We start from the raw sequence: 20,075 nt of genomic DNA, 5'->3' as shown, positions 1-20,075 counted from the left end.
GGTGGGTGATGGATAAATATCGATTGATATACATTTTCAGAATGAGGCAAGATTGTAGCGTTGTTGTTGTATTTGGGTGGCTTCTGTTCTCCCAAGATGGGAGCGCCGCATGCAAATGACCTGCGATTGTTTACGTCTAATAGAAGTTCGGTCAGAAAGGATATGCTGATAAACTGCTGCCCCACGAGCATGACAGCTCCCTTCAACAGAGCCCACAACATGGTTTTCTGGAGACTGGAGACATATCTTCTTGCTCGTTCACGACAACAGAAACGCTGTGATAGGACATGTATACATTGTACCAGGGAGTTTTCTTCACGTTGTACCATGAGTATTAATCATTTTGCGGGAAGAAATGGCCAACGTGAGGAATTTGTGCAAAGGATATTGGGAAACTACGGAGAGATCTGGCGGGCGACTCACGTCTCCCGTGCAGGTTCGGCAGAAAAAGTCTTTGGAACCAGGCCCCAAATTGAAATCAACGCGGTGTCCCGATAGCCCGGGGCCACTTATAATTTAGGCCGGGACCACTAGAAAACGACTGTGTGACATTTTTGGGACCGTAGAAAAATAACCTACACCAGAATGTCAACCCGTCAAACGTTTTTCTAGCGCGCTACTCAGCGGCTTTCAACCCAGCCCCCCCCCCCCCCCTAATTTGATCTGTGACAGCCCGCGTGGGAACCCGGGACGCACTGATTCGTGACTCCGCCCATCGCCTTTGATTTGTATTTAGCTATTTCCACGCATGCACTTTCCCGCCGGTTCGCCGTTGAACCATTGGAGCTCTAGGAATTTCGTGGAACAAGCCACAAAATACAAAAATAAAGTCCGTTTCAAATGCATTTGCCGATCACAGTACCGTTACCTTATATTCCCATCGATTTTATTTCACTTTGCTTCATACTTCGTTCCTTTTCGTTCCTTTTCGCACTTTCGGTACTTTCCTTTTCGTTCCTTTTCGTTCCTATCCAATCTTTTCGTTCCTTTTCGTTCTTTTCGCACTTTCGGTACTTTCCTTTTCGTTCCTTTTCGTTCCTTTTCGCACTTTCGGTACTTTCCTTTTCGTTCCTTTTCGTTCCTTTTCGCTCCTTTTCGTTCCTTTTCGTTCCTTTTCGTTCCTTTTCGTTCCTTTTCGCTCCTTTTCGTTCCTTTTCGCACTTTCGGTACACCGCTACACATCTCCAGTTTTTACCTGCATTAACGTGCATGTGCACGTGGTGGTTTATTAAGCCCCTGTATGTGGATGCCCTGCAGCCTGCCCGGAAATTATTTAGCCACATCATTTCTAAATCAATGTTGTATTCAATTGGACTGATTCTGAACTTGGAAATGTTCTATTGTGAAATGATGTGACATACAGATATACTGGAAAGAATTTCCAGCATATACCCCGTCCGCAACCTTTTCCAAGTGGGCATAACCATGTTTGGAATGGGGGAGGGAAGGGTCTAGAATGGCTCGATTTCAAGTGACATGTACGCAGTACCTAATGGTCCGCCAGGAGTCGCTTCTGGTAACGTTGATTTGGTCAAGTGGGACATAGCCATGTTGGAGTGAGAAGGGGTGCAAGACAATCGTGCCGAATGGGGCGGAAAGGGTTGCGTACCGTATGACACAGCAACGTTACAGCATACACATATTTGGTTCAATGTTGCTATGATATGCGATATTGCAGGAAATCGTAGCACGCTATCGTTACGATATAGTAACGTCCCTGTTGCAACATCGTACACGTATTTTCGCTTGTTTATGGTACCCTTTTCCAAAACGTTATTTTGACACGGAAATTGTAATGCTGTGTAAAGAAGACGTATAGGCATCGTTCAAAAGGCCCCGAGATTTGTGCACTGAGATGCTGTGTATTTTGTACAATAAAAGAAGGAATAATAAACCATTACTACTCATAATGGTTTCTTGAAACCCTGGTCACCGTTCCATATTGTTTTTGCGATTTAATATATGGTTAGTGCTTGCCTGTAACCTTGCTTAGCGTTTATGTAGCAGATAAAGACCATAGATGTTCTGCCGCAAGACTTACCTCATATTCAAAAGACAAAAGTTTTTTTTTATACTTTTTATATGAATTGGTGCCCTAGGATTGTTTTTTTTATTGTAATTACACAATGGAGCTACCAGTTGTGATGTTCCGTACAATTCAGGATGCCCAGCCGGATGTCCTGCAAGCCTGTGCATTTTGAGTAAAACTTGTCAAACTTGTCAAGGAATCGGTGCGCGCGCCCTTTTGTTTGGGCTATAGGCTGCATCTTATCATTATAAAGAGGATGAGGAAATTGAACTGACACGAGGTTTTTGGCGACAACTGCATGTTTATTCCGAGTACATGTAAAATAAACGATACAAGCTAACAATGTTTTAAGCAAGAATATATTTGAGCTACAATGTGCAATGTTACACATCTAGGAAACCAGCTCTAGGATAGATTTTTACACTCAAAGATGTTAATTTTCTTACTAACCAAGTGCTAAACATATATAGTCACTCTACAATTCAGATTAGTGAAATATGCATCAAAGATTGTCATGCTGCTGTTTGACAGGGATTATGTTAGTCTGTTCCCTGTAACTAATTTCAGTTCGGTTGTCTTGACTTGAAAAACGTCGACGTTAGTATTCAGTACAACATTGACGCCAGACCCTTATTCAACTAAGAACAGCATATCTCCGGTTACATGTGTATATAACTAACTTTAATGAGCACTCTAATTATCTTAATTTTTCATAAGCCTTACCACAAAACCCTTAGAACATAACTCTTATTACATAGCACTTTTACATAACCCTAATTACAGTGTAACCCTTATCACACATGCCTTATCAAGTAACCCTTACTACATAAATCTTGACAATATAAATCCTTATCAGGGAAACTACCAGCATCTTAACCGTCCTGATGGCTACTTTTTTTAGTCTGGTCTTTACAGTCATCGTCTAAATGGCGTCATATGTTAGGAATGCAGCCGAGTGGATGGCATGACGTATGGGATGTTATGACGTAATGAGGATATCATGACGTAATGAGGGTGGTAAGAGGTACTGTGTGTTGCACTACGTATTGGTATGGTTTTACGTAATTACGGTTGCATGACGTAATGAGAATGGTATGACGTAATTGGGGAGGTTAAAACGCTGGCAGACCTGAGGGCTACATCCGGGCAACATGGTGACGGATTGTCAGACTGACGTCATCATGGAGTAACCATGTCGCCGACTATGTGATCAACTGATAAACTACAGACTCGCTAAACACAATGCCGGGATACAGAAGGAAAGGAACTAAACTGTTCAGTTTCAATTATTTCTTTAAATTTGTTAAGTCCAATAATTAATTTTCTATAATTCTCGATGTTTTACTAAAAAGCCGTGCAATACGCCAAAAGCAGTTACTGAAGCAACTGGATATAATTTTGGAAACGGTCAGACGTTTCGGACTGCACCAACTATCTTTATCAGTAACATTGCCGCGTCGGTGACTCATCGACGTAAGCCGTATAATAGCAGCTAGTTTCTTTAAGGAATTTATCTGAAAGTCGATATTTTGATAAATCCGACGCCAGTTGGACTCATTAATCCATAAGTTCCAGAATTCCTTCTTCCCCAGCATTGTGCTGCAGTTGTCGTGGCGCCCATCGAGTTCAAGTTGCTCCCATTGTTTTACAGCCAAGTAGATGTGTCAACTTATATCTAATGATTTACCATAAAAGAAGATGACGACAGCATTCGTCCAAAGTCCAAACCCCTTCAGGATGATATCCAAAGAACCACGTGTCTGATACGTGAAGGCGAAGGTTAACAATCTACTGCACCTTGTGGTTTGTTATCCCTATATAATGTATAATACTGCACCTTGTGGTTTGTTATCCCTATATAATGTATAATACTGCACCTTGTAGTTTGTTATCAGTGTCTAATGTATAATACTGCACCTTATAGTTTGTTATCCCTATCTAATGTATAATACTACTATATGTATTAGGTGACTGGAGAGGCGTGTTCTGCCCAGGCCGCCTCTCGTGTGTGACGCTGGGAGCAGCTGAAACCCGATGTGACGATTATCTCACATTTTACTCATTTCAAGACAGACATTCATCTGTTATTTCCCCGTCTCTAATTCTTCTGCCAACTTGAGTCACCATGTGGCGCAGGTTTCCGATGTGAGAATATAACTCTGATTCAGACTGATCGGGCCAATAACGTGAATACTGTCCGATGTGAGAATATAACTCTGATTTAGACTGATCTGGCTCATAACGTGAATACTGTCCGATGTAAGAATATAACTCTGATTTAGACTGATCGGGCTCATAACGTGAATACTGTCCGATGTAAGAATATAACTCTGATTTAGACTGATCTGGCTCATAACGTGAATACTGTCCGATGTAAGAATATAACTCTGATTTAGACTGATCGGGCTCATAACGTGAATACTGTCCGATGTAAGAATATAACTCTGATTTAGACTGATCTGGCTCATAACGTGAATACTGTCCGATGTAAGAATATAACTCTGATTTAGACTGATCTGGCTCATAACGTGAATACTGTCCGATGTAAGAATATAACTCTGATTTAGACTGATCGGGCTCATAACGTGAATACTGTCCGATGTAAGAATATAACTCTGATTTAGACTGATCTGGCTCATAACGTGAATACTGTCCGATGTGAGAATATAACTCTGATTTAGACTGATCGGGCCAATAACGTGAATACTGTCCGATGTAAGAATATAACTCTGATTTAGACTGATCGTGCTCATAACGTGAATACTGTCCGATGTGAGAATATAACTCTGATTTAGACTGATAGGGCTCATAACGTGAATACTGTCCGATGTGAGAATATAACTCTGATTTAGACTGATCGGGCCAATAACGTGAATACTGTCCGATGTGAGAATATAACTCTGATTTAGACTGATCGGGCTCATAACGTGAATACTGTCCGATGTGAGAATATAACTCTGATTTAGACTGATCTGGCTCATAACGTGAATACTGTCCGATGTAAGAATATAACTCTGATTTAGACTGATCGGGCTCATAACGTGAATACTGTCCGATGTAAGAATACAACTCTGATTTAGACTGATCTGGCTCATAACGTGAATACTGTCCGATGTAAGAATATAACTCTGATTTAGACTGATCTGGCTCATAACGTGAATACTGTCCGATGTAAGAATATAACTCTGATTTAGACTGATCGGGCCAATAACGTGAATACTGTCCGATGTGAGAATATAACTCTGATTTAGACTGATCTGGCTCATAACGTGAATACTGTCCGATGTAAGAATATAACTCTGATTTAGACTGATCTGGCTCATAACGTGAATACTGTCCGATGTGAGAATATAACTCTGATTTAGACTGATCGGGCTCATAACGTGAATACTGTCCGAATGAGATAAAGTGTGTCGATAATCACGTGATGTCCCCTCCTCAGCACGCATGCGCAGGAAGGTTCCTACACGCCTGAAAACAGAAAAGAAACTGTCAGTAAAAAATCCCTCTGCTACACTTTTGTCTGAACTAGTCATCATCTGTTTAGAACAAGAAGTTGCTTTGATCGTTGTGCTTTTATCTTTTGTTTTCCTCTCTTCTGAGCAGTCTGGCCATCTTAATGAAATGATTCACTTCACTTTCACTTTATTTATTTTAACAGGAAATAACTCAAATAGGTCAAACTAGACCTGCTTTACAGGCAATCCACCGTTACAGCAGTATATGTGAGTGTGCTGTACCCACCGTTACAGCAGTATATGTGAGTGCTGCACACACCGTTACAGCAGTATATGTGAGTTTGCTGTACCCACCGTTACAGCAGTATATGTGAGTGCTGTACCCACCGTTACAGCAGTATATGTGAGTGTGCTGTACCCACCGTTACAGCAGTATATGTGAGTTTGCTGTACCCACCGTTACAGCAGTATATGTGAGTGCTGTACCCACCGTTACAGCAGTATATGTGAGTGTGCTGTACCCACCGTTACAGCAGTATATGTGAGTTTGCTGTACCCACCGTTACAGCAGTATATGTGAGTTTGCTGTACCCACCGTTACAGCAGTATATGTGAGTGCTGCACACACCGTTACAGCAGTATATGTGAGTGTGCTGTACCCACCGTTACAGCAGTATATGTGAGTTTGCTGTACCCACCGTTACAGCAGTAGATCTTGTTGCCTGTCCAGCAGCAGGCTCCGTCGCCACACTTGCTGCTGCGCACGTAGATGCCCCAGTCGCAGCCGCCCGGGTTGCAGAAGACAGCCGTCCCTTCCCAGTAACACGCTGCAACAGGCCACACATTTAAAACAACACGCTGTTACAGGCCACACATTCAGCACAACACGCTGTTACAGGCCACACATGCAGCACAACACGCTGCAACAGGCCACACATTTAAAACAACACGCTGTTACAGGCCACACATTCAGCACAACACGCTGTTACAGGCTTCACATTCAGCACAACACGCTGTTACAGGCCACACATTCAGCACAACACGCTGTTACAGGCTACACATTCAGCACAACACGCTGTTACAGGCTACACATTCAGCACAACACGCTGTTACAGGCCACACATTCAGCACCACACGCTGTTACAGGCCACACATTCAGCACAACACGCTGTTACAGGCTACACATTCAGCACAACACGCTGTTACAGGCTTCACATTCAGCACAACACGCTGACATTACAGGCACGTATTTAGCATAACGTGATCTTCTAATAATGTGTAGCACGTTGCAAACGTTTTTTATCTCCTAGAAAGTAGTTGTATTGTAATCTGCCCAAGCCTGTAATTTTATCTATCTTGCACATGTGATTCGAACCATTTACCATTATAGAATCATGGCACTTTTACATTAATTATGCAAATTATACTATCATTCACATAATTCGTATCTGGTGAAGTTTCACTTGTCATTGAATACGTACTTTGTGTTAAATTAACTCTATTATTAGAAACACTGGAATTGCAGATTTTTCCTATCAATTATGCAAATCAATGCCTTACTTGCATAATATTCATGTCACTTTGTACATTTCTGTACATAAGCAAACATAAACAGATGCACCAGAAACTATACCTCCGTGTTTCATGAAGACAATATCTAGGCATTGAACACATGGCACCACTCCAGTCGGCGACACATTTAGCAGGAGGACAAGATCAAAACTGACCTAAATCCTAACGCGCGTTACATTTACAAAACTAATACTCTGTCTACGGAGGTTGCCCTCCGGTCACAGAGCAACAAATAAATAAGCTATCTTCACCACACCTACACCATGATATACCGAATATCCCCAACCGCGTTACATGAGAGTGAACAAACGACACGATGGAATGACTGAGGCTGGAAAGAATAAACGACTTCCAAAGGAAAGAAAGCAAACATCGTGATGCGCATGGTTTAGAGAGGTTGGTTGTTGATTGTTGTGGATAAGTCTACAAATTTGAAGCGTTGTTTGGAAATACAAGCTGGCTCACATTGGCGTGTGCAGACCAGGTCCGATCCGCTCCAGGTGCCTGCGCCGCTGCAGGTCCGGGTCCGCGAGCCGCCGTCCACGAAGTAGCCGCTGTTGCAGCTGTAGGTGCAGGTCTCGCCTTCCGAGTAGGGGGCGCCACAGCCCGAGATGCTGGCGGCGCTGAGGATCGGGGGGTTCGGGCACGGGCCTGGTAAAACAAACACATTCACCACGAATGAAATGTACCAAGTAAACCGCAAGCACTTAGGTCATACAACATTCACGAGGTGATTTGTACTAATTATAAAAGTATTCAAGCATTTGTTGTCTGCCAAAACATACACTTCTTCTAGTTGATGAACATGCATCACGCAAATATTTTCAGGTCAAGTTCATCCACTCATTTCTGGTCAAGTTCATCCACTCATTTCATCCACTGAATGTTCGTAAATTCACTCAAACACCACGGGATCCTCCGTTTACCCGTGACTTCGGTTAAAGTTGGCTTACTTGAGCAGACTACGCCTGCATCTTCCGTATGGCCACAGTTGTGACTTCCCCATCCTCTATGGTTGCAGTCGGCCAGAGATGACTCGGTACCGGAGCAGCCCACGTCATCCAGCCAGATCGGGCCCGTGCCGATGCCGAACGCGGCGCCACTTCTCGCCTCGTGAGCGTCCGCATAGCCGAGCATCCGGCACACCACGTGCGCGTCGTTGATATCCCAGCTGTCGTCACAGACAGTCCCCCACTGATTATTGTGTAAGACTTCCACTCTGCCTTCATTCTCCAGGCTGCCGCCCACCAGTCGGATAGCTGTGCAGGGAAAACACACGGTTCAACAAACATATAACTTACTGGCATAACAGTCGGATAGCTGTACAGGGAAAACACACGGTTCAACAAACACGTAACTTACTGGCATAACAGTCGGATAGCTGTGCAGGGAAACACACGGTTCAACAAACATATAACTTACTGGCATAACAGTCGGATAGCTGTGCAGGGAAAACACACGGTTCAACAAACACGTAACTTACTGGCATAACAGTCGGATAGCTGTGCAGGGAAAACACACGGTTCAACAAACACGTAACTTACTGGCATAACAGTCGGATAGCTGTGCAGGGAAAACACACGGTTCAACAAACACGTAACTTACTGGCATAACAGTCGGATAGCTGTGCAGGGAAACACACGGTTCAACAAACACGTAACTTACTGGCATAACAGTCGGATAGCTGTGCAGGGAAACACACGGTTCAACAAACATATAACTTACTGGCATAACAGTCGGATAGCTGTGCAGGGGGGGACACAGAAGACATCCATGTAGTACCTACCTTTGTCACAGTAGACACACATGTAGCACTAACCTTTGTCACAGTGCGCACACATATACCACGTACCTTTATCACAATGAGTACCCATGTAGTGGCCTACGCAAGTGCAGGTGTAGCCGTCCACCCGATCAACACAGTTTCCGCCGTTTCGGCATGGGTTCGACAAACATTCATTGATGTCTGTAAGGAGCAAAGAATGGTACAGATAAATCCAGAATGGCTCTGTGTAACTCCAAATTAGCATTCAAAATTTTCATTACAGTATGTTCAACGTTTGCTTCTATCTGCAACTACCGTAAACACTAAGTGTAAAATGAACACTCACTTATCTGGCAGTTGGTGCCGCCGTATCCACTGGGGCAGGAGCAGGAGTACCTGTTGGTCTCGTCATTGCAGAAACCGCCATTTTGACACGGGTTGGAGGCGCATTCGTTGATGTCTATAGGTTTGAAATAGGCAATGAAGAACTCTATAAGCACTGTCAACAGACAATACCTAAACCAACAATGACACAAACGACACATTGCCTGAGTCTAACAGTGACACACACGACACATTATCTAAGTCTAACAGTGGCACACACGACAGGCACTACCTGAGTCTAACAGTGACACACTACAGGCACCACCTGTGTCACAAAGTGTCACACATGACAGGCACCACCTGTGTCTAACAGTTCCACACATGACAGGCACCACCTGTGTCTAACAGTGACACACCCGACAGACACTACCTGTGTCTAACAGTAACACCTACAGGCACCACCTGTGTCTAACAGTGCCGCACACGACAGGCACCACCTGTGTCACAAAGTGGCACACATGACAGGCACCACCTGTGTCTAACAGTGCCACACCTACAGGCACCACCTGTGTCTAACAGTGACACACTACAGGCACCACCTGTGTCTAACAGTGACACACTACAGGCACCACCTGTGTCACAAAGTGGCACACATAACAGGCACCACCTGTGTCTAACAATGACACACACGACAGACACTACCTGTGTCTAACAGTGACACACTACAGGCACCACCTGTGTCACAAAGTGACACACATGACAGGCACCACCTGTGTCTAACAGTGGCACACACGACAGGCACTACCTGTGTCTAACAGTGACACACCCGACAGACACTACCTGTGTCTAACAGTAACACCTACAGGCACCACCTGTGTCTAACAGTGCCACACACGACAGGCACTACCTGTGTCTAACAGTGACACACTACAGGCACCACCTGTGTCACAAAGTGGCACACATGACAGGCACCACCTGTGTCTAACAGTGGCACACACGACAGGCACTACCTGTGTCTAACAGTGACACACCCGACAGACACCACCTGTGTCTAACAGTGCAACACACGACAGACACTACCTGTGTCTAACAGTGACACACACGCTACAGGCACTACCTGTGTTACACAGTGGCACACATGACAGGCACCACCTGTGTCTAACAGTGGCACACACGACAGGCACTACCTGTGTTACACAGTGGCACACATGACAGACGCGTGACGTACTTGAGCATGTTCCTGAGCCCGCGGAGCTGATGGAGCCGGCTGGGCAGTCCTGGCAGCTGGTGGAGCCTGCCGGGTGGCTGTAGGTGTTGGCCGGGCAGTCCTGGCAGCTGGTGGAGCTGCCCGCCGTGTTGAACGTTCCTGCTGGGCACTGCTGACAGGCCGAGGACCCGTCCGCACCGCTGAACTCTCCCGCCGGGCAAGGGTCGCACGCCGTGCCGCCCGCGTTGCTGGCCGTGCCCGCTGGGCAGGCTTCAGCCACCTGATCCCCGTTTACGCACCTGTGGCCGGCTGGACACGGCTCGCAGCTGAACTGACTATTGCTGACGCCACCTTAAACAAACGAATGGGGATTAATAGGTGGATGGATGGAGTCCAGGGGAGGGGCGGAGCGTCTTAGGGAGGGGTGTCTTAGGGAGGCGTGTCTTGGTGCGGGGTGTCTTAGGGAGGGGTGTCTTAGGGAGGGGTGTCCTGGTGCGGGGTGTCTTAGGGAGGGCGGAGGGGTGTCTTAGGGAGGGGTGTCTTGGTGCGGGACGTTAAAGGGAGGGGTGTCTTGGTGCGGGACGTCTTAGGGAGGGGTGTCTTAAGATGGGTGTCTTGGTGCGAGGTGTCTTAGGGAGGGGTGTCTTGGTGTGGGGTGTCTTAGGAAGGGTGTCTTGGTGCGAGGTGTCTTAGGGAGGGGTGTCTTAGTGCGGGACGTCTTAGGGAGGGGTGTCTTAGGATGGGTGTCTTGGTGCGGGGTGTCTTAGGAAGTGTGTCTTGGTGCGGGGTGTCTAAGAGAGGGGTGTCTGCCTTAGGGAGGGGTGTCTTGGTGCGGGACGTTTAAGGGAGGTGTGTCTTAGGAAGGGTGTCTTAGGGAGGGTGTCTTGGTGCGGGACGTCTTAGGGAGGTTGTCTTAGGGAGGGTGTCTTAGGGAGGGTGTCTTGGTGCGGGAGGTCTTAGGGAGGGTGTCTTGGTGCGGGGTGTCTTAGGGAGGGTGTCTTGGTGCGGGGTGTCTTAGGGAGGGGTGTCTTAGGAAGGTCGTCTTGGTGGGGCTGTCAAAAAGCATATGCCAAAAAGCAGTTACTCAAACAACTGGATATGATTTTGGAAACGGTCAGACGTTTCAACTAACATCCACTTGTTTTTGTCAGTGACACTGAGGAAATTTGGAAAAAACAGGTCTTATATACCCTATCTAAGAAAGAAGACAATTTTAGGTGTCCAATAGGAAACCTGTAAGACAAATTCAGGCTGAAGACAATAGAAACAAAGGTGAGGTAAAGTCAAGTCGAAGACAATTTTGGATTTCAATGGGAAACCAGGCTAAGACACAGTTGATGCAAATGAGTCAATTAGCTCCTGTTGGTTTAGTTACAGGAGCTGAACGTTTTGTGTGTGTGTGGGGGGGGGGGGTGCTATTATGTCCCAAGTGCCGGAAAGTTCCATACGTAGTCCCCCCTTCCTGTTGAGGGTGGGATTGTTTGTCTTAAATTGTTTCTTATTGTTCTGGACACCCAAAATTGTCTTCAGCTCTTTGGCTTTCATAGTTTAATAGGGTACTTGTATAAAAGACCAGTTTCTCCCAGATCATTCAGTGTCATTGACGATCGAGTAGTGGATGCTATATATCTGACACGTGTAACTTTTTACTTTTTAGTTCTCTGCAAATCTGATCTTTTGTTACAGGGGTAGGGGAACCGGCATGCGCTCATACCAACTTTCGTTACACATCATTTAATTTTTACTTGATGTTAGTATTATTTATATCTTTCTTGATTTTGTATTTCGCTTAGTTTAGTTATGTCTAAGTCTTTGTACATATGTATAGTGGTGGCGTGAATATAAGTTTCCAACTTGAGTGCGTCACCACTATGTCTGTCTTCTATGTCCTATTTGTCTGAATAAAAAAAAGACCAGTTTCTCCCAGATCATTCAGTGTCATTGACGATCGAGTAGTGGATGCTATATATCTGACACGTGTAACTTTTTCCAAAATCATATCCAGCTGCTTGAGTAACTGCTTTTAGTGTATTTTACTACCTAGATGTCTAATCATCATCGACGGTTCTTTCTTTCATTTTTTAAACCTCGAAGCAGATGTAAGGATCTTACTTATGCTAGGTGTTCTACGCCTACCACTTTTATCAATACTATTTAATTATCGGTTGGAAATTATAAAGGAATGCGAAAAGGACCAACAATGATCCGAATCCTTCTTGTATTAAGTGGACTACGGTACGTAGTGCTTAGCCACTGTACAGTTTCAGCCGATACCGCACTTCCATAGGATATCGATGTTAATTTATTAACTAATGAACCGACTGGGTCCGTCCAGGCTTGGCTTTAGAATAATCTAGTAGCTTGTCGTGACAACTCCGGAGGCCTGATTTGCGTATTGCATTACAGATAGTATCCTTTCCATAGAAGTGATGACATTATCATATATGCAACAGCAGAGAAACTGTGTAATAGAGTATAGCAGTTAGGCTTATCAACAATTCAACAGAAACGTACTGTCAGTACTTACAGCCTAGAATCTCCGCTCTCATACACATGTGCCCGTTCCAGGACTGAGGCAGAAAACGCACATACCGAGCATCAGTGGGATTGTCCAATAGGTTTGTTACAGGGGTGTTCCTGTCATTGTTGCCTGGAAACACCTACAAGGTAAAAGGATAATTGATATCAGTTTCGTTTTGCTCTTATGCATAATACGTTCAGCTCGACTTGCTTACTTTGATCCATCTCCCACTCGAACCAAACTTGAAAGTTGCTTCCACACCACTATCTTCCATCAGGGACTGGATTTCCTTCACGTCAGACAGGTTCGTGTCGGCTCTAATGTTGTCGACTTTACATGTAGGTCTTCCACGGCTCCCTTTGGCTTTTGTGGGTTCCCACAGTACACGCTTGGAGGCTATGATGTCAGGATGTCTAATACAATGTACAGCCAATCTCATCCTCCTTGTCTTAATTTTCTCAGTTATTAGTAGTAGGTCCTGTTCAGCTCGACACCATTACAGATTATAGTGGCAACCGAAGTCAGTGACAAATAAAACATAAATCCTAACACGGTGGTCAAATCGCGGGTCAAAAATCCTCACTCGTGAAACTATGAATACTGATGAAACTTATGTCAATCACCTCTTGTCACCCATAGCAACTCTAGCTGATTGGTTGGCAGATTTGTAGGCGGGAGCTTGCAATGTTTTGGTCGCACCTTGGTTCGCACATTTTTTGCGCGAAAAGTCTCCTTTGATACGCGTACCTGGGCCCAACCCTCAATTGTCCCCAATTAGCACTTTTAACAATACCCCCAGCTTCCTTCGAGTCATTCTCACGCTATAACCTTTCTTCCTAGTGATGTTTGCAGCAAATATTGCAATATTACTTTTAGTTTACTTAGAAATGAACTAGACTAGAATAAGAGGACATCTTTGTAAATGCGGCACCTTTTCGGAGCCATCGTTGCCTGCATACGTCGTCCAACTAATACCATTTGAGCTGAATTGGAGTTTGTAGGACGTCACCCACTGGTCGGCATGATGTAGGCGGCCCTGGATGATGGTGCCAGTGACGCGCTTCCTTTCTCCCAAATCCACCTGAATGCATCCATGTTTATCGTTATAAACGTGAAAAGGCAAATCTGAACAAATCTTTAAAAGGCATACTATTCACTAAAACAGGACACCTTGCGCAGAGTGAATCACTCTCATTGTAACAAATCCATCCAAATTCATTCCATACACACTACCATCAACACAGGATAAAGGAAAGATCACATGCCAGTAACAGACGACAAGGGGCGACATCAACACCGACGAAGTTAGCGAAAAATATTCATATTCCAAAGCAGCAGATGGTGGTTAAATCTACTATACCAAAATGCATGCCTACCTGCAACCATTGGCCGACCGTGTTGGTTCCGGCTGCCCAACTGCCTACACCGGCAGCTCCGTTCAGGCGTCCGCGGTAGGGAGCGTGCTCAGTGGTAGAAGTGTCCCAGTATGACGATGCAGTGATGCTGTTATCAGGTATGGCACCGGATTCCATTCCAAGCCGATTAGTGCAGCCTGGGAGGGCAAGAAAACGTTTTCGCCCAAAAAGTATACTTTCGGATACCAGCGTCATTTGCCAACAAATGGGAGTCGAGCGAAACACACCCGATCGACGCGCACGTCATCTGATTTCAATTTCCGGTCTCAATTTTAGCAAGCATCGCCCTTTTGTGCCTAATATGCTACTGTAATCATGTTCATATGTTCTTGTTTCGTGCCTATGCTACTGCAGTCGTGTGCATGTGTTCTTGTTTCGTGCCTATGCTACTGCAGTCGTGTGCATGTGTTCTTGTTTCGTGCCTATGCTACTGCAGTCGTGTGCATGTGTTCTTGTTTCGTGCCTATGCTACTGCAGTCGTGTGCATGTGTTCTTGTTTCGTGCCTATGCTACTGCAGTCGTGTGCATGTGTTCTTGTTTCGTGCCTATGCTACTGCAGTCGTGTGCATGTGTTCTTGTTTCATGCATATGCTACTGCAGTCGTGTGCATGTGTTCTTGTTTCGTGCCTATGCTACTGCAGTCGTGTGCATGTGTTCTTGTTTCGTGCCTATGCTACTGCAGTCGTGTGCATGTGTTCTTGTTTCATGCATATGCTACTGCAGTCGTGTGCATGTGTTCTTGTTTCGTGCCTATGCTACTGCAGTCGTGTGCATGTGTTCTTGTTTCGTGCCTATGCTACTGCAGTCGGCTACAACAAAAACAATCAATAACTTTAAAATTTGTCATGTATCTACAGATATCGAAGAAATTGATCTATACCATATATAGCATACCTAAAAGATTTGAGTATGTGGAAGGTAAGTATGAGTTAATCTTAAAATCATGACAAAAGGTGGGTTCTCCCTTCGCGCAGAGGACCTAGTTTCAGCCTCCTCGAAATGATTAGGTATTTGTCATTGACTTTTGGTGACTTCACAAACAAACAAAATGGGTAGACTCAAAAAGAATATAAATCACTACCACATGAAATTAACATTAGTTTGGCATTGTTTGAAAGACTATTGAAATCAGTCAAATCTTCAAGTATCCCAGAAGGCTTGACTGAGCGCTGATAAGTATAGGTCAAGCAGTGGTAATGTGAAACCGTTTCGTGTGGACACCCACATCTGTACGGCCTGGGCATACGTCACCTCAGTCTTGAAACTCTTGTAGCAAACTCCGTTAAAATCAACGTAGCCTGCTATTTGACAACCTGTTAGAAAACATTAACCTCATGTTATTGTGTGGACATAGATGACACACTTTTCACTTCTAAAACAAGTGCTTGGATACCATGTATGTATGCTTTAACATACCAGATACAAGATAACTTTATTGGAGGTCGCAGTGTTGCCGCTGAATTAAAACCAATGTACACTCTTCAGGGCTCTAGCCAGCTTGAAATTTTTTTCCGTCAGCCAATTTCCATTGTCGCGAAAACACTATTCCAGGAGTTAGAGAGACTGAACTGACACCTTGAAAAACGGGTTTTTGATGAGATTATCGTATGCGAAAGGGCACCGACACACATTGTCAACAATCATAACAATAGTAAAACAAGCAGTGTGTGGCTTTTACGGCGTCCCCAAGCCGCCTGTAGCTTTCACCAAGGATTTTTGTCCATCAAGGTTGACGGATTGGTTTTAAAATTTTTCCGTCACACGCGGCAAATTTCCGTCAATTGACGGAAAAACGGACGCTGGCTAGAGATTAAAACATTTCGAATTGCAAGGAAGTATAAGTGGTATAGCCTTAATGTTTAAAAACAGTAAGACAGACATTATCTAAAATTGACATGTATCCATATCAACAATATATCACTGACCATACTGGTTGATATGACGGGTCAAGTATGGGATACAGGACTTGAGATAACGATTGGTGTTAGCTTTCTGGCAGTACAGTTTGTGGCTATTTCTAGTCAACCTGCCTGTGACCTGTACCCTAGATTGCGGCAACCAGTCTCTAAACTCAGAGTTCATGAGTGATCGGGCAAACTTCAGGCACAGCTGTTCACGTCTGATAGCAAGGGAAGTCAGTCCAAGGTGTTCCAGTGCATGCTGGTACCCGTTGTAGTCGGTGCCCATGATGTTACGGCATGCCCTCTTCTGTAGTCGTTCTAGCTGGTCGGACTGGCGCTGGGTCAGGTCGGAGTTCCAGACAGGACAGCGTACTCCAATATTGGCCTGATGTAGCCGATATAGATAGCTGTCAGGTCACATTGGGGCAGATTAAACTTTTTCAAACGTTTCAAGAGGAAAAGTTTTCTGCCTGCTTTCGCTGTCATGTTGTTGAGCTGTATGTCCCAGTGGAGATCGCTCTGAATGTGCAGACCGAGCACTTTCAGACTATGGAACACAGCCAAGTCTGTATCATTGATCTTTAGAACGGGTGGTGGAGGTGGATTCCTTGCGAATGTCACATGCATGGCCAGTCATTTGCCGCCATTCAATAGCATGTACTTCCTTTGTGTCCACAGGTAAAGGTCGTCCAGTGCATACTGTAGAGTTGGACGCTGGAAAGGTGTTCTTGTTTCCATTAAGTTCATGTCATCGACATATTTCCAGACAGGGCTGGTAACGTCACTCGCAGCATCGTCGATGAGAGCCAGGAACAGAATGGGACCGAGGAGAGTCCCCTGAGCCACTCCACACGACCGAGTTTCCCAGTTGGAGAGTGACTGACAGTACCGTACACATTGTCTCCTGTTGGAGATGAAACCGCACAACCACGGCACTAACTCCGGTCTCAAGCCTTTAATCAGCAACTTACAAATGACAGTATTGTGATGAACCCTGTCAAAGGCCTTGGTGAAATCGGTGGCAACGACAGTGCTGGTAGATGAAGGTGTTTCAGCTCCTTTAAACAGCTTGTCGACCAAGTTCACCAAAGCGTGGACCGTCGATCGACCTTTAAGACTACCAAATTGTCTTTGGTCGAAAGAGATATCGTTATATATCCACTTGGAGACAAAGAATTCAGCGATCCTAGCAACGTGCGATGTAAGCGATATGGGTCTTGGGTTGTCTAGGCTGGCTGGCTGGGACTTGGGGACAGGGACCACCACTGCCTGGGTACTGTACCTTCAGCGTAGGAAGAGTTCAAGATGTGACAGAGCGGAGTAGTTAGTTCACAAGCAAACTCCCGTAAAACCTTGGGCGGAATGCCGTAGTCTGGCTAATAGTCTCTTGTATACATCCCAGACATGGAGTACGGGTAAATCCTGGGTGACCGGCAGGAAGCTGGGTAATTCAGACGTGTCCAATGCAGGAAGGCCTCGGGAGACTGCAGCGAATTTGGCGTTGATGGTGTTTGCCACAGTATTGTTGTCGGCTGTCTCAGATGCAGGAATCACTATCACACTGTCGTGTTTCCTTTTATTGATCATTGTCATTATTTCCTGGTGCCATCGCCTGGGGTTGCACGTTTTGAGAGTGGATACGTGATCCTTGTAGTAGGACTTGTTTTGCCAGTGCCAGTTCTCTCTGAATGCGGTTCCGGTAGAACTTCCACGCACACAGGTGCTGAAACATTAGTTGCTGTGATATACGGTACGTACAACCTGTCAGGGGGACTGGATATGTCTCCACCTTGATAATCAAACTGGGGGACGTGGCGAAACGCTGATAGTCCACACGTTTCTGGAACAGATGACTGCAGAGCATCAGTGGAGCCGCTAAATATCCTCTATAAGCAAACTGAAGGTTAGCTGGTTATGGCCAAAATTTCTACTCTCCAAGCAGATGTTGGGCTCCGAACTCGTCTTTCACCAACGAAAGTTGCTTGCTGTAGAAGATCGCACGAAATATCGTACGTTTCACACACAGTGGATAGGATCGTCCCGTCAGTATGTGTCAAAACACGGATCCGTTTTCTCCTGAAGGACGTCGACGCACCTGGCACATTGCGTTGCCATGCAATTTCTTTGATGGAACCAGATAAAACAGGCTATTGGTCTCTGACCATATTTCTCACTCAGTCTGACTATTGAGAAGGAGTTCAGGAGGAATGTCACCCTTAACTTCGCGTTCATAGACCTCAGAGCCGCATTCGATACGGTAGACCACGCCTCCCTCTGGAAAATCCTTCTTGCAGCTCCTCAAAAGCCAATTTCCCTCTTCCAGCAGCTGTACAACTCCGCGGAGAGATGCGTCAGAGTAAACGCGAGTCATATGGTTTACCATTACCAGTATGGTCAGACAAGGATGTTTTCAACTGTGTCATCGACTATATGATGACTAAGGCCTGTAAACGTGTCCAAGGGATGACAATTCCCTGCTTGTCTATGCCCTAGTCCGACTTAAAGACACCCTCACGGTCTATAACCAAGACCAAGACTCTCGGACTCAGCATCAACTGGAGCAAGGCAACTCATGCATGTTGGAGATGGCCTGGCCCTGAACCCCTCATCTGCAGCTGCTTTACCGTCAACTTTGTCTCCTCAGGTAGGTATCTGGGATCTTTAATTTCTAAGATTGGTGACTTAAAGCCAGAGATAAATCAACGACGTGCCCAGGCCTCCGCTGTCCTACAGTCCCTGTGGAAACCACAATGGCGACACTGCCATGTCTCCTTGCAGACCAAACAGCGTGTGTACAACTCTTCCGTCATATCAGTTCTTCTGTATGGCTCCGAAATCTGGCCTCTGAACAACACCCTGGCAGACCGTCTCGACGGCTTGGACATCAGAGCTCTGAGGACGATAACAGGCACCCGCTGGCACGTTCGCAACAGTGAACTCCGGGAGCGGACCGGACAACCTCCTGACTTGCAGCCATGAGACGGCTTCGCTGGTATGACAATGCCTTTCGCCTCCCCGGAACACCCGACCAGAGCCCTACTAGACTTCAACACCGCCTGCCTGGAACACCCTACCAGAGCCCTACTAGACTTCAACCCCGCCTCACCGGTACACCCCCACCAGAGCCCTACTAGACTTCAACCCCGCCTCACCGGTACACCCCCACCAGAGCCCTACTAGACTTCGACCCCGCCTCCCCGGAACACCCCCACCAGAGCCCTACTAGACTTCAACCCCAGGTAGGCGGGATGGCGGCCACGGGGGCCTCCGTACCCGCAGGATGGACGCTGTGACACGAGACCATCAACTGAATGAGAGAGTGAGTGAGTGAGTGGCCAACCACTTTCGCCTTTTTGCGATATTTGTACTGGGTACAATATAAGAATAATTTCGCTTTAAATACCGGCTTCTATTCCGTAGAGATCCAGCTCTCTGAGCCATGGCTGCCAGCCGGAGTGGGTCCGGGTGATCAGGAACCTCCAGTACCGCGCTGTTCCCTCAAACCCGCCGAACTCCTGCCGCTGGTTCGTCCCGCCCTGCACGTTCGTAACGGACACCACGTCCTCCCAGTTGTACGGGCTCCCGATCCCCGACTTCTGCAGCGTGAACTGTGCGACGTCATGGGTGGTGTCTCCGGCGTTAGTGATGCCGACGCTGCTCAGGGTGTGGGCCGCCGCCAGGTCCAGTACGATCCACCAGTCGTTGTAGTTGTGACCGGTACCCCCAGGGTTCCAGTAGGTCACAGTGTCCCCATCCAAGGTTTTGGCGGCATCATACACTACCCCGTTTCCGCCTACATAGGGCGTTCCGGCGGAGTCCACAGCCCAGGACGGATCCCGTGCTAGCCAGTCCTCTGTAGGACGCAAAAGGGAAGTACTGGTGT

At 46.0% G+C, this 20,075-nt stretch overlaps 2 protein-coding genes across 2 annotated transcripts in view; both read right to left on the bottom strand.

The window, feature by feature from the left end:
* Positions 1–2,310: 2,310 nt before the first annotated feature.
* On the bottom strand, positions 2,311–5,088 carry LOC118412529. The gene is made up of 2 exons (XM_035815428.1): positions 3,867–5,088; positions 2,311–3,826 (listed from the first exon to the last, which is right to left on the bottom strand). Exon 1 carries the CDS (start codon positions 5,065–5,067, stop codon positions 4,150–4,152), a length of 918 nt encoding a protein of 305 aa, XP_035671321.1. The 5' UTR covers positions 5,068–5,088; the 3' UTR covers positions 2,311–3,826; positions 3,867–4,149.
* Positions 5,089–5,292: 204 nt separating this feature from the next.
* The window catches only part of LOC118411381, a 39,847-nt gene continuing 25,064 nt past the window's right edge, over positions 5,293–20,075 (bottom strand). The window contains exons 20-30 of the mRNA XM_035813638.1: positions 19,596–20,045; positions 14,253–14,428; positions 13,808–13,957; positions 12,883–13,015; positions 10,377–10,706; positions 9,171–9,284; positions 8,912–9,025; positions 8,013–8,318; positions 7,525–7,710; positions 6,186–6,314; positions 5,293–5,500 (exon numbers count right to left, since the gene is read on the bottom strand). Coding sequence (XP_035669531.1) covers positions 5,493–5,500; positions 6,186–6,314; positions 7,525–7,710; positions 8,013–8,318; positions 8,912–9,025; positions 9,171–9,284; positions 10,377–10,706; positions 12,883–13,015; positions 13,808–13,957; positions 14,253–14,428; positions 19,596–20,045 — 2,096 coding nt within the window. The 3' untranslated portion in view covers positions 5,293–5,492. The remainder of the gene's footprint in view (positions 5,501–6,185; positions 6,315–7,524; positions 7,711–8,012; positions 8,319–8,911; positions 9,026–9,170; positions 9,285–10,376; positions 10,707–12,882; positions 13,016–13,807; positions 13,958–14,252; positions 14,429–19,595; positions 20,046–20,075) is intronic.

This window comes from Branchiostoma floridae, chromosome 3 (assembly GCF_000003815.2).
Source record: "Branchiostoma floridae strain S238N-H82 chromosome 3, Bfl_VNyyK, whole genome shotgun sequence".
NCBI classification, from domain to species: domain Eukaryota; kingdom Metazoa; phylum Chordata; class Leptocardii; order Amphioxiformes; family Branchiostomatidae; genus Branchiostoma; species Branchiostoma floridae.
The sequence above is the reverse complement of the archived record's forward strand: the minus strand, read 5'-3'. Positions and strand labels throughout refer to the sequence as shown.